At 53.2% G+C, this 13,939-nt stretch overlaps 1 protein-coding gene across 1 annotated transcript; it reads right to left on the minus strand.

Annotated features, from left to right (window-relative positions):
- Positions 1-357: 357 nt before the first annotated feature.
- LOC135984486 (POTE ankyrin domain family member B-like) lies at positions 358-8,880 on the minus strand. The gene is made up of 17 exons (XM_065626857.1): positions 8,812-8,880; positions 8,447-8,635; positions 8,028-8,201; positions 7,833-7,939; positions 7,199-7,333; positions 6,080-6,228; positions 5,848-5,924; positions 4,876-4,978; positions 3,992-4,056; positions 3,782-3,859; positions 2,786-2,938; positions 2,467-2,636; positions 2,173-2,266; positions 1,566-1,678; positions 1,006-1,147; positions 602-650; positions 358-527 (listed from the first exon to the last, which is right to left on the minus strand). Exons 1-17 carry the CDS (start codon positions 8,878-8,880, stop codon positions 358-360), a joined length of 2,037 nt encoding a protein of 678 aa, XP_065482929.1.
- Positions 8,881-13,939: the final 5,059 nt, after the last annotated feature.

Genomic DNA, 13,939 nt, shown 5'->3' on the forward strand with positions numbered 1-13,939 from the left:
CATTCCTGTCCCTTGTGTGCTCTCTGTTTCCTGGCAGCGACACTTCCTCTGCTCCAGCATCTTCTCATTGCTAATGGCGGAGGTTCAGCAGTGACTGGGGAAGCGTGGGAAAAGAAAAGGCTTTGTATTAGTTTTACAGCAGGCTGGGCCAAAGGCTGTACTGGGAAGTGGCTTCTGGAAGTACAGCACTAATGCGCAGATCCAGATACCAAAAACCGAACACTCAAATGTGTCAACAACAAAGCTACAGCCTGTGGGCTACAGCCACAAGTGGAAAATTGTGTTCCATGGAGATAGGGATCAACTCCTTGTGGTTTTTGCCTTGTTTCCTGGCCAGCTCTTTCTCCCATCTCTCTTTTAGACTGCTTTACTGGGCTGTGACCTACCGAGGGAGTCCCAAATGACTTCTGAGCCTAATCCTGGGTTCTGGACTGGCTCTCCCTGAGCCCCAGGCAAAGCGGAAAAACTTCTCGCAGGTCCTGGGTTGATCTTGCCTGCTGCACGTGTTGTTTCAACTGAATCTCCAGCTGTTGGGAAACGTCAACAACTTGTAGGCGGCAAACCAAAAGCAAGCCAAAGAGAGAGCTCTGAAGTTACTCACTTCTGTGGAAATCCGCAAGGTGGGAGGCCATCGAGACTGCATTTGTCACCTGCTGACAGAATGTTAAAATGTTTTAAAATCCCGGGCTATGATGACGACCCGCTCCGCTCTTCTCGCTTGGCGCCCCTGGGACTGCATCCTGCTTGGAGAGGCCATTGAGCTCAGCAGCCCTGCTGGGACTCCTGGCTCGTGGCTTTTAGCCATCAGGATAACTACATCCGTGTTCCTCAATGTCATCACCATCTAATGCTACAACGGCAGCAGGAGCATCAAGAGAATTCAATCAATTGCAAAATACAGCTAACAGATAATCAGCAACATGGAAAATAGTATAGGACGAGAATCATACAGGTTCCAGCAGAAAAAGGAATCACCTCCAGTCCACCAAACGAACCAGAGCTCACCTTTCTTCTTTGTTTACCAGCTTGCTGGGCCACCTCAGAACAGCTCTTCTTCATGTCTCTCTGGACACTGGGCTGGGACTCTCTCTTCCTCCCTGCGTATTCCATCACCTTTGTCTGAGATGCCTCCAGAAGCGTCTCCAAGCTGTACAGCAAATTAGTAAGGAAAGTGTGACATAAAGCAACAGTCGGTCTTTTTCACCTCCTCTTAGGTAAGCAGCACAGCCATGGCTTGCTTCATCTGTAATGCGCTTGACAGGCCAGGAATTGCTGAGAGCAGCCAGCGCTCCAGTGCCACACATCACTTGGAGGGCTCAAAGTTCACCTGAAGAGAGGAAGAAAAGACTTCCTTCCCTCCCAGCAGAACTGCAGGCAGCCTGCATTTGCAAGGCCTCGTGTAACTTTCTAAAACCAGGGACTCGTGCAAAGAAGCGCCTTACAAGATGGAACATGAGGCTTGAATTTGCTCCCAAGCGGTTAGTATGTGCTGTTACGTTAAGAGTTCAGTAACGCTTGACTACTACTCAACGTGCTGGTTTTTTTAAATCACTAAAAAGCCATGCCTGGTAGGTTCTTCCTCCAGTGCGCCATTACTTCTCCGTGTTTTCTCCGGAAGCGCTTCCAACTGGCGTTTCTTCTCAGACGGCCTCTTCGATTCCCTGCTTTCGCTCCCACGCTTTCAAAATACAAAGATACTTCACACACAGAGCACAGGAACAGGATCCCTATGCAGAACGTCAGACAGATTTCTCCAAAGAAGTCAGGCCTTCAGGATGAAGCGCTCGGCACCACCACAGCCCAAGGAAAGTCTGCAGCTGAAGGTACCAAATGCCTCTCCACAGCCACTGTCTGAAGTGCTGCCTGAGGTCTCAACCTCACAAGTGTTCTAAAGCAGAACACAGCGAAGCCAGTCCCTGTCTGTCAAGTCCTTAACAAAGACGGCATTAGGTGGGACTAAAGTAGGACCGGCTGTAGTCTCATGGGGCAACTCTCAAAGCCAGAAAGCTGGGGAGTGAGGCAGCAGGACTTTCAGGGCAGCCTGTAGTCAGTAGAACAGATGAAATGGTCTCTCCCAGGCTCTTTGGGAAAACCTCTTCTTCAAATTTCCCCACCCGAATATGGACCTAGGCTCTGGTAGCTCGTGAAAAGGGAAGGTTCTGACTAGCTTACTGAGGCAGAGGCTTGCAGGTCTTTGTGAAGGGCCTCAATGGTCTTGGCTTGTTGCTGGGCTGTGGCTTCCAGCCTGGCCATTCCAACTTGGAGCCTGAAAAAGAAGTACAGGTCTTATCACAGAAGTCCGCAAGACCACAAATCCCAAAGGAAGAGTGTGATAGAACCTCATCTAAAACAAAAGCATCTTTGAAAACCATGTAGTAGTATCTTGCCGGGATGCAGGAAGACAGTCCAGTTGTTTTCCCGCAATCGCAGAAAGCAAAGCCTTGCCCCACTGTGTGACTTCCTTACTGTTGCAGGCGTTCTTCCAGCTCTGGGATAGCCGCAGTTCCAGAAGATGTGACCAGAAGGCTCTGCAGGTTCCTGGAAGCTGTTAGCTCCCTCTCCTTATTCTCTATGGCATTCTCCAGGGACTCGGCATAACACTCGCTCCGGATAAGCCGTTCTTGCAGTTCCTGCAGCTGTCAAACCAAAGCAAGAATCGCCAGCAGTCAGCTTAGGTTTGATAAAAAGGAGCGGACCCCCAACTAAGGCTCTGTTCCTCACTCTGGTTTGCAACAGAAAAGGCCTGGGCCCCTGCCAAGAGACAAGAGACAGGCTTTCTCCCTACCTGAGATTTAGAGCTGTCCAGTTCCTTCTGCAGCTGCAGTTTCTGTTCCTGCAGGCCCCTGCTGTAGCGCTTCTCGGCTTCAAGTGAAGCTTCTGCCAGGGAGTACTTTCTGAAAGTGTTGGCAAACTCCTGCTGCAGCCATGTGAACCGTCGCTAAAGAAACGGTGTTGCATGAGCATGGAGAAGTCAATAAGAAGATGACAACAGGACACATGCTTTTAGGCCTGGGATCATATCATTAGATTGATCTTCAGCATGGCCAGCAGCTGGAGGGAGGTTGTTCTCCCCTTCTGCTCTGCTCTGCTCTTGTGAGCCCCACCTGGACTACTGCATCCAGCTCTTGGGTCCCCAGCATAAGGAAGACATGGGCCTGTTAGAGTGGGTCCAGAGGAGGGCCACAGAAATGATCAGAGGGTTGGAACCAGGGTGGTGGCACACTGGACCAGGCTGCCCAGAGAAGTTGTGGATGCCCCGTCTCTGGAATTGTCCAAGTCAGGCTGCACGGGGTGTTGAGCAACCTGATCTTTGGAAGATGTCCCTGCCCACAGCAGGGGCTTGGACCAAATGATCTTTAGAGGGCCTGTCCAACCCAAACCATTCTATGCTTCTATGACTCAGTGAATTCAAAGATGAGAGATTTTGGCCACCACCAGCAGGCATCTGCTGGCACCTTTCTCAGCTGAGCACACCCAAACTATCCGCAGCTCATCATGAAGCTTTCTCTTTCCTAATACACAGAAAAGGCTTCCGTATTTTCCTCCTCAGAACAGAGGCTGAGAGGCTGTGCCACCGGCTTTTTTCTAACCGACTGTTTTCCCTCTTTATGCAGCACTTCTGCTTCACAACGGGAACAGAATGAGGTCCGAAATAGACTTCAGGTCCCAATTCAAAAACTGCCTCTCAGCAGCACTCCTAAAGGAACTCCGTAGCAAGAACAGGCCTCCTGACACTGACAGGCTTGCTTTACAGATATCTGCATCAGGCCCTAAGAGTCACCTGACTGTCGCCTTGACAATCGGTTTGTGTCGAAGCCTCCTTCTTGAGCGGAAGCTCTTCTCTCTCCAGCGCACAAACCTGAGCGAGCAAGAGCACAGACCGACAGACAGTGAGGAAAGGCATCTGCAGCAACCCTGCAGCATCACGCTGCGTTTCAGCAGCTGGGCTTAAGAAGCGTAACAATTATGTTAGCTCAGGAAGACAAAGCACCTCATCCAAAGAAGAGGAGTCAAAATCTTCTTCTTCTTGTGCTGCTCCTGCAGCTGGCAACACATCTACAAAGAGGTAAAAAGCGCCACGCTGCTGGGAGTGCTTATTTCACTCTGCTATTCCCCATCCGCTTCAATCCAGAGAAGCTTACAAAGGGAACCATTTAGTCCGTCAGGAAATTACCATTGTGGCGCTCCTCTGCAACAGGCCGCGCACACGCTCCTTGTTGGTTTGCAGCTGGAAGCAGCACGGCATCCAACAGTTCCGTTAGACCTTCAGAATACGTCTGTGTAAATATAAAGATACGCGTTAGAACTGCCACTTCCAAAGAAGGGCAATGAAGCTGGTGGAGGGTCGAGAGAGCAAGTCCTCTGAGGAGCAGCTGAGGGAATCAGGGCTGTTATTCAGAAGATAAGGAGGCCAAGGGGAGACCTTATCGTTCCCTACAACTACCAGAAAGGAGGTTGTGGCGAGGTTGGTGTCAGTCTCTGTTGCCCAATATGCAGTAATAGGACAAGAAGAAAGAGTCTTATGTTGTTCCAGGAAAGGTTTAGATAGGATATTGGGAAAAATTTCTTCACTGAAAGAGTAATCAAGCACTGCAGCGGGCTGCCCAGGGAAGCGGTTGAGTTACCCTTCAACCATACGCTTGGACTCGATGACCTTAAGGCTCTATTCTGACCTAAGCGATGCTAGGATTCTACCTCAGAATCAAAAGAGGAGTCATCGTCTTCTTCTTGTGCTGCTCCTGCTGCTGGCAACACACCTACAAAGAGGTAAAAAGCGCCACGCTGCAGAGAGTACTTCTTTCAATCTGCTTTCCCCCACCCGCTTCACTCCAGAGAAGGCTACAAAGGGAACCATTTAGTCTGTCAGGAAATTACCATTGTGGCGCCCCTCTGCGACAGGCTGCGCACACGCTCCTTGTTGCTTTGCAGGTGGAAGCAGCACGACAGCTGACACTTCTGTTGGACCCTCAGAATCCGTCTGTGTAAATATAAAGATACATGTTAAACCTGGCACTTCCAAAGAAGGGCAATGAAGCTGGTGGAGGGTCTAGAGAAGAGGTCCTGTGAGGAGCAGCTGAGGGAAGCAGGGCTATTCAGTGAGGAGATAAGGAGGCCGAGGAGAGACCTTATCGTTCCCTACAACTACCAGAATGAAGGTTGTGGCGAGGTGGGTGTCGGTCTCTTTTGCCAAATATGCAGTAATAGGACAAGAAGAAAGAGCCTTATGTTGCTCCAGGAGAGGTTTAGATGGGTTATCGGGAAAAGTTTCTTCACTGAAAGAGGTATCGAGCACTGCAGCAGGCTGCCCAGGGAAGTGGTTGAGTCACCCTTCAACCATACGCTTGGACTCGATGATCTTAAGGCTCTATTCCAACCTAAGTGATGCTAGGATTCTACCTCAGAATCAAAAGGGGAGTCGTCGTCGTCTTCTTCTTGTGCTGCTCCTGCTGCTGGCAACACACCTACAAAGAGGTAAGAAGCACCACGCTGCTGTGAGCGCTTATTTCAATCTGCTTTTCCCCATCCACTTCACTCCAGAGAAGCTTACAAAGGGAACCATTTAGTCTGTCAGGAAATTACCATTGTGGCACTCCTCCTCCTCGACAGGCTGCACACACACTCCTTGTTGCTTTGCAGATGGAAGCAGCACGGAATCCAACAGTTCCATTGCATCTTCAGAGTCCGTCTGTGTAAATTAAAAGACATGCGTTAGAAGTGACACAGACTCCTTCTCGAAGATCTTAAGGGTCTGTTTCAACCTAAGTGATGCTGGGTTTCCAAGCCTGAGTCAGAAGCAGCAGCAGAAGGTAAAGAGCCAAAAAGTAAGCACGCCCAGCCGGGCCCCACCTTCAGAGAAGGTACCTCAAAATCAGACAGGGAATCAAAATCTTCCTCTTGCTGTGCTCCAGCTTCTGGCAAGGCACCTTCAAAGGAAATAAGAGGCACGATGCAGTTGTGAGTGCTTATTTTACTGTGCCTTCTCCCATCCCATGGGCCCTGCCTTTAACAAAGGGTTCTCATTCCCCTTCAGGCCACAGCGATTTGTCCTCATCACCTCCTCCACGGTGGGAGATCCTACCTGCTCCAATCTGCACAGGTGCTCCCAGGGGAGGGGCAGCAGTCGTCCCAGAGGAAGAGATCTCAGGTACTGCTGCACCTCCTGTGCCTCCTACAGAGCATTCTCCTGTCCTTTTACTTCTTGCGTATTCCTCCAGGATCTTAGAAAGACTATATACAAAAAGGAAGGAAACGAAATTGGTGAACGTACCCCCATACTTGCATACGCTCTCTACTGGAAGTGCAACAGCCATTCTGGAGCCATCGTACACATATTCAGAACCAGGTGCGAAAGGTAACACACACACGCGCACACACACACACGTACACAGAACTGACTGCAGTCCTGTTGCAGACTGAAGTACTCACTACAGGCATGTTCACAGTACAGGTGCCTGTTCCTGTTGATGGGGTAATTCACCCCTGCTGGCTACAGTCTCATGTTATAAACCCCCCTCTTCTCCATTTTGGGGGCCAGCGAGACTGACATCTAACTACAAGGCTTCTACCTCAGTGGGATGCTATACTAATGCTGCAGCCACTCTTCACGCCAAGCTGGGGTAACGTCTCCTGAAACTCCTTCCGGACTTTGAAGGGTTTCAGAAATTCCCATCCTTATTCTGAGGCCCCGAGAGTGTAGAGAGCTCCTAAGTGGGATGCCAAGAGGCCAACAAAGATTGCGGTTGCATTCCAAGCACTGCAGGGGTTAACTACATTGCACAGGTGTCATGTTCTAACAACCCTGGCAGAGGGGCAGTTGGGGCTCTGGAGAGAGACCACTTTCAGGGTTGCTTCATAAGCAGAAGTAAAAACAAAACAAAAAACCCCAAAGAAACAAGAAAACAGTAAAAACATGCTCCAGGCCAAGGCTGCTACGCAAAACGGTGCATTAGCGCAAGACTGCTACTGTGCCAGAAGCCTGCAGCGAAGGAACCAACCGCTTGTTTTGCTAGAGCAATCGTCAAGCATGCTTTGTTCCGAAAGCTGTGGGTTTTTACTCCACGGAAGGAGATGCATCAGAAGATGTCACTGAGCCCAGCTTCAGAAAAGGTCTCAACACCCCATTCAAGCAAAAAGGGCTGTACATCAGCGCGGACATGCTGACAATGCAGCTGCTCTAACAAGGATGTCAAACACTTACCCAGAAGTAAACTGATCGAGATAACCCATATCTGTGAAGTCGTCCTTGCCGTGATGAGAAAGAACAGCACCATGCTGAAGAAGAAGCCGTGCTACATTCGTATTCCCAGCATAAGCGGCAATCTTAAGAGTGGTCCTAAAGCGTCCAAGAAACCATAGGAAATAGATCAGCTTCTGCAGACATTGACTTGCCCTTACTTGACTCCTCCTTTGCTCCTCAAACAATTCGTTTCCCCTCCTACAGGCAGAGTGAAATTACAGCAAAACGTGTGGATGCGTCGGACAATTGAGTGTGGTGGGACCTCAGGAGGCCTCCAGGCCAAGCGTCTCCCCAGAGCAGACTCAGGAGGTCTGTGTGTGTGTGTGCCTGTGTGCATGCGTGCATGTGTGTGCACGCTCACGCGCACGTGTGCGTGTGTTGGCACCACAGCCAACGCTTTCTTGCAGTCCTCAGTGCAGAGATCATCCCCTGAGGTAAGAGAGCAGCAGAGTGTGGGTCTGCTTTCCCAAGTGGCACAGAACGAGCTCCTTCTGGGCAGCTCCTGGTTCTTTTTCAAAGCTCATTCCTATAGCTCCCAACAATCCAATCGGAACAATGCTCAGGAGTCCCACGCACGCTTTTGACAAAACTTCACCTTTGACACTTATCTCGAGCGTTCACGTCAGCTCCGTTTTGAAGGAGGAACTCAACCATCTCTTCACGGCGCTCGATGATTGCAACGGCAAGAGGAGTATATCCCAACTGAAAGGAGAAATCGTCTCCCTTAGAAGAACACAGGAAAGTCAAGCGAGTTTGGGGAAGAGAAGCCTTACCCAAAGCCCAAGCTTACGTCATTCCGAGCATCAATATGGGCATTGTGCTCGAGTAAGAGCTCCACCATCGATTTGCTGGGCATGACAGCAGCCATGTGAAGGGCAGTGTTGCCACCAGCACCTTTGTGGTTGGGGTTGGCGCCGTGCTCCAGCAGAGCAGTCACGCAGTCTTTGTGCTGATGCTGTACTGCCTGGAAACAAGCCACAAGGGAGGAGTAACTTCCAACATGGACATTTCTCTCTCTCACAACTCCTGCATCTTTGCGACACGGGAAAGTACGAGCGTCTTCTAAGATTACGTAATATATGCTCCTTCCCCACTGACTGCAACATACCTGTTTCTACGCAGGCCTACGTAAAGAATCCCGCGAGGCAGGTATCGCTCAGTGCATCACTGACAAGCCCCACGTACAACAGCCTAACGTATTCCACGTACCAGCATCAGCGGCGTTTTCTTAAACATGCCACGAGGGTTTAGCTTGCACTTCTTGCCTGCCAGAAATCGAACGACATCTGCATGGCCGTTCGCACAAGCAAGATGCAGAGGCGTCCTAGAAATTAAATACAGCCAGTTAACACAGACAAGACAGCTGAAGACATCGTTTCGGGCTGCGGTGCCCACCGCCTAGGGCCACAAGGCTCAACTGCCAAAAAGGAAGCCAAAAGCCAGCTTTCTCGTGCCAGAGCCGGTGGCAGCACTTGCACACCCAAAGCCTGGGGCTGGCTAGGCACAATCCTCAGCACATCTGCTGAGCCAGGAGGCATCTCCTAAGCTGTGTCAATGAAGCTGCACGAACGGACTCCTGTGCCCAGGCACTGGTCCCTGCCTCCAGCCAGGCCTGCCCGGCCACCCAGCACAGCAAAGGACATGGCGTCTTGGCAGCCTGGAGCTTCTGGAGGCCACGTAAGTCTACGGAGACCGTGGAGTCTGCGTAAGCTCCTGGCTTTGCCCCCGGCGAGTCCTGCACCGGATGTGTCCTAGAGACAGGGGAGATGGGATTTCTAGCAGCAACGGGAAGCTGTGCCCTGTGGCTCTGCGGCTCCATGTACCGCTCAAGCAAGACCGGCAACAGTCAGGCAAGAGGAAAGGAGCCGTCTCTGCTTGCACAAAGGCCTGCGGAGCTCCACAGAAGGGTCACTACAGGGAGCAGGCTGGCAGAGCAGGCAGAGTGGCGCATCCGCTGGCCCCTGTCCCAGCTCGGGCGGCCCTCCGGTACGGGCAGCGCTGTGGAGCCGGCCTGTCCCTAGGGTGCTTGCGATCGTGCTGGGCTTCGCTGGCTCTTCCAGCCAGGGCACGTGGATCTTCGCTACGGGCACTGCCCGCTCCTTACTGCTTGTTGGCGTCCCGCGAGTTGATGCGGAATCTCTTCCGCCACCAGATTCCTTGCAGCCGGGCGAGGTCGCCGCTGGCGGCCGCGCTGTGCAGCCCGCCCCGGCCCTTCTCCCGGATCTCCGAGGCCCCGGCGGTGCTGGGTGCGCAAGCGCTGTCGGACGGCGGCCGCTCCCGCGCGCTCCTGAGCAATGCCATGAAGCACTGCATGCTTCGCGGCGACGAGGGCACAGCCCGCTCCGGGGTGAGCAGCCGCAGGAGGCGCCCGGTGGACTCTGCCGAGCCCCGGGAGAGCAAGGAGAGGAGGCGCGGAGAGGGCAAGTGAAGCCCAGAACCGAGCCCCTCGTGGACAGTTGTAGAGGGCGCGGAGAGGGCAAGTGAAGCCCAGAACTGAGCCCCGGGCGGACAGTTGTAGAGGGCGCGGAGAGGGCAAGAGCAGCCCAGAACCGAGCCCCGGGCGGACAGTTGTAGAGGGCGTTGAGAAGGCGAGAAGAGCCGAGAAGAGGCGAGTCCCGAGCGGGTCGCAGCTCCCGACGCTCCGAGCCACACACGCGCTGCCGGTCCCGCTGTGGCGGCGACAGCACTGAGCGCCGGCGCCTGCAGGGGGCGGCTTCACAGCGGCAGCTCGGGGCGTCACAGCCGGAGGGACGGGGGCGTCACCGCGGGAGGGACGGGGGCGTCACCGCGGGCGGGGGGACGCCGGCCCCGGGCGAGCGGGCTGCGGCTCCGGCGTTGGGGCTCCCGCGGGGCCGGGCGGCCGGGAAGTGCCTTTGCCAATGCGCCATTTGCACAGCTGCGGTTCAGGAGCCCAATTCGCTGCCGTGTGCAGACTGTTGAAGGATGCGTCCGTCTGCGTCGGGCGCGGTTCTGGGGGAGAATACGGCGGGGGTGGCCACAGACGGGGCTGCTGAGGAAGCGCTGAGCGCGCAGCAAAGCTTCGCCCTGTCCCACTGTTGCTAGACAGCCCGAAAGACCAGACAAGTGACTTCTGTGGGAATCTCGAGGTCCCTTGCCACGTGGCTTCCCCCTCCTTCCCTGCCTTGTGTCACCAGATTGCGTCATGCTGAAGCAGTAGGCTCTGACTGTGTTCAGTGCCACCTGAAGCCAAAACCCCAAGCAAGCCCGAGCTTAGAAACTGAAGGGCAGGTACATTTGCAGTCTGCTGGACTGCAGGGCAGGTACATTTTGCATGCAAGAGTGGGTGGGTTATTGAGAGGGAGGCCAAGACCTGTCTTTGAAAATGTGCCATTTACAGCATATGTGCTATTCAGGAGACCAATTTGCCTGCTCCTTAGGAACAAAATGTTGAAGGATGCGCCCCCCTGTGCAGTAAAATGCAGTAGGAGTGGACACAGAGGGGCTTGTTGACAGCCGCTGCACAGACACAAACACACAGTCATTTGCTTCGTGGCGGCCAGAGGTGAAAGCACCTGTTAGCTCCCTCTCCCTCTTCTTTAAAATCACAGCAAGAATCCCCAGTAGTCAGCTTAATTTTGACAAAAAGGAGTGGACTGCTTTGACTCTCATGTCAAGTCTCACAGGCCATGTTACTTCTTCTTCTTGTATACTGGCCCCTCTCCTACGTCTGCAGTGATTTCCTACAGCCTTCCTTCAATGCTGCCGCAACACTCGTCCTCACTGTCCAGGACCCCAAACATCTCATTTGGTGAAGGATCCGACCTGCTCCGGTCAGTGCAGGGGTGCCCAAGGGAAGGACAGCAGTTGTCCCAGAGCAAGAGCTGTCAAGTACTGCTGGGCCTTGTGGGCCTCCCGCAGGATATTCTCCTGTCCTTTCACAGCCGGCATATTGCTGCAGCTGCTTAGGAAGGCTACATACAGAAAGGAAGGAAATGCATTTGGTAAAGATACTGATAACAGGAACAAAAATCCTGTAGAAACACCTAGGCATAATGTAACAAGACTAGGCCTGATGTAGCAAGACCAGGCATAATGTAACAGAAACCTAACAGAGAAACAAGAGCTCTAGAGAGACTGGACATGAGGCAAAGTGGGCTATCCTTGGCTTGCAAGCTGGGAAAGCGGAATATTCCACTAAACGAAGAGCGGGGTACGTGACTTTTGCTGAGCAGCAGCACAAAATGACAATATGCTTGCCGAAGAAACTAGGTCAAGAAGCTGACACCGGGGGGGGCACCAGGTGCAAAGACTGCCGGGGACCACTAGAGACCCCCGATGAAGACTCTCGAATACCAAAGATGGACTTCCGGGAAAGGGTGGGGTTATGTAAATAATTTAGGCTTAATGTAGTAACTGAGCGGTAGAGACAAATGAATATGCAACAGGTATATGGAATAAATACCAAAAAGTGCAAATCACGCACACGCTCGATTAGAGGAGCAATCCTCCGAGCGTCCGGCGTACTGTAATAAAAGTGCCTGGTGTTTAAGACTTTCAAAACAGTGTTAGAGAGTCTTTTTTTGCTGACTTTTCGATATCAATACCCCCACACTTGCATACACTGTGTACTGGAAGAGCAACGGTCGTTCATGAGCCATCCTACACATCTTCACAGCCAGCTGATAAAGAGTAAGGCACAGACGCGCACACACACACAAACACACACGCACGCAGGGCTTACTGCACTACTGCTGGAGACTGAAGTGCTCACTACAAGCACTGCAGGGTTTATCTGGGTTGTGTAGCTGCCTCACCTCATGCTAATGGCAGCTCGGGCCTCTCTCCTCTGTGAAGGAGAGATCCGCTTTTGTCTCGAGTGCTGAGGTGGAGGCAGCAGTCCCACGTCTGTGGGAGAGAGAGAGCTGGCAGCAGCTGTGGGGTGGACATGATAGCAAGCAAAGAAAATATTGCCTTGCACTTGATTGCTGTGCTCTCATCAGCTGTTGCTGCGAAACATGGAGGGTGGCTGGGGCAGTGATGTGCCCAGAGAGTCTCCTGCGTGGAGACAAGACCCATGTGCACCCTTTCCCTGGGTGCTTCCAGCACCGACACCCACACACTGTGGGGAACCAGTGCAAGACATGCAGGAATGAAAAGAATTGCATTCGGTCAGATGTGTTGCGTTCCCTGACGCTACCTGCTGCCAACTAGGGAAGAGATGCTGAGTCAGGCTTTTTGTGACGCCGGTGTTGGAGTTCAGAAGCTACATACTGCCTAGCAGCGACCTGGTGGTGGACAGGAGGAGGGAGGGCCAGAACCATTCTGGTCCTCTCTAGTGCTCTCTGTCACTGGAGCTGTCTCTCTCCCTGCACACCCCCAACATCAGGGCAAGTGCTGTGCTCAGGTGTTGCAGAGGGGTTGAGCAGACTGCTAAGCAGCCAGATTTCACCTGCTTGCACATCACCACGGAACTTACTGCTGCTTATTTCCTTGGCCTTTATGGGGAGTTTGCAGGACTGTTCCTGGGCAGAGGTCTCTTTCTGAGTTATGTGCAGAATGGGTCCAATTTACAGTTTGAAGGTACGTTTGGTATCTTCTAAAGGCTGTTTTGCTGTTAGAGCCCGGAGATCCCTTAACATTCACCAATGTGAAGGGTGGTTGCCTGGAGGGGCAAGTCTGTTTTTGCCAAGTGTGCTTTGCCATCTTTGTGAAGGGCGGCTTCTCGAAGTCGTAATGCCTAGCTGGCTATCTCCTTGCACTTGAAGTAATGAGGACTGGGCCAGGTGGACCTCCAGAGCTGGCCGCTTCCACTGCTGCCCAGCCAGACCTGAAGCACGATGCTGCTTCTGCACTTGCAGGTCTCAAAGCAGGGCTTAGAAATCAAGATTCCCTTGGCTAACTCTATGGCCATTCTTCACTGGTGGCATCAGACCTCGCAACATGACTTGGTGTCTGAGGAGCTTGTTGCCATCTTTGTGCCTGGCGATGCTGGCTACAGTCTGCGGTTGTTTTGTCTGTTGCATGTAGCCCGAGGAAGACTACGGTTGCAGCTAAGCTGAGGTCAGAATCGGGCTAAAGGCTCATTTAGTCGGGCAGGAGGTGTAGCCGAAGGAAAGCGGGCCTGCAGCTTGAAGTTTCCGGACCACAGGAGACATTTGTGCCTTGAAAAGCCCAGCATCATCGAGGGTGGAAGGAGCCTCGTCTCGCCCACCTCGTCGGTCCCTGCCCTGCTCAAAGCAGGGTCAGCCAGGGCAGGTGATATAGGGCCACATCCAGTTTGGAGCATCGCCAAGTGTGGAGACTTCGCAAGCTCTCTGTGGCACAAAGAAGCCACCAGCAGGCTGAGCTGGGGCCTCAGGCCCCAGGCCAGGTGTCTGGGGCCTCCAGCCCATGGGACAAGGAGGCCCACTGAGGCGCAGGCAGAGGCCGCCAGGCCCTGTCTCAGCTCTGTCAGGCCATCCCTGTCTCCACCTCTGTCTCAGCTCTGCCTGGTCCTGGCCACAGCCCTCGGTGCTCCAGACCTGCCCTCGACCTCCCCGTGGCCCTGCCTGGCCAGCACTGGGCTGCGTCTGAGCCTGCCTGCCAGCACTGGGCCTGATCCCCAGCCCGGCCTGGCCTGACATCTCAGCTTGCCCTCAGAGCCGCTGCCTCACCGGGCACTTGCTTGTCCCTCTGGGCTCTTGGCTGCGCCGTCTGCCTGCCCGGGACTGCCCGGCTGGCTATGGGACCCCCTTGTGCTCC

Source organism: Caloenas nicobarica, chromosome 1, assembly GCF_036013445.1.
Source record: "Caloenas nicobarica isolate bCalNic1 chromosome 1, bCalNic1.hap1, whole genome shotgun sequence".
Taxonomy (NCBI): Eukaryota; Metazoa; Chordata; class Aves; order Columbiformes; family Columbidae; genus Caloenas; species Caloenas nicobarica.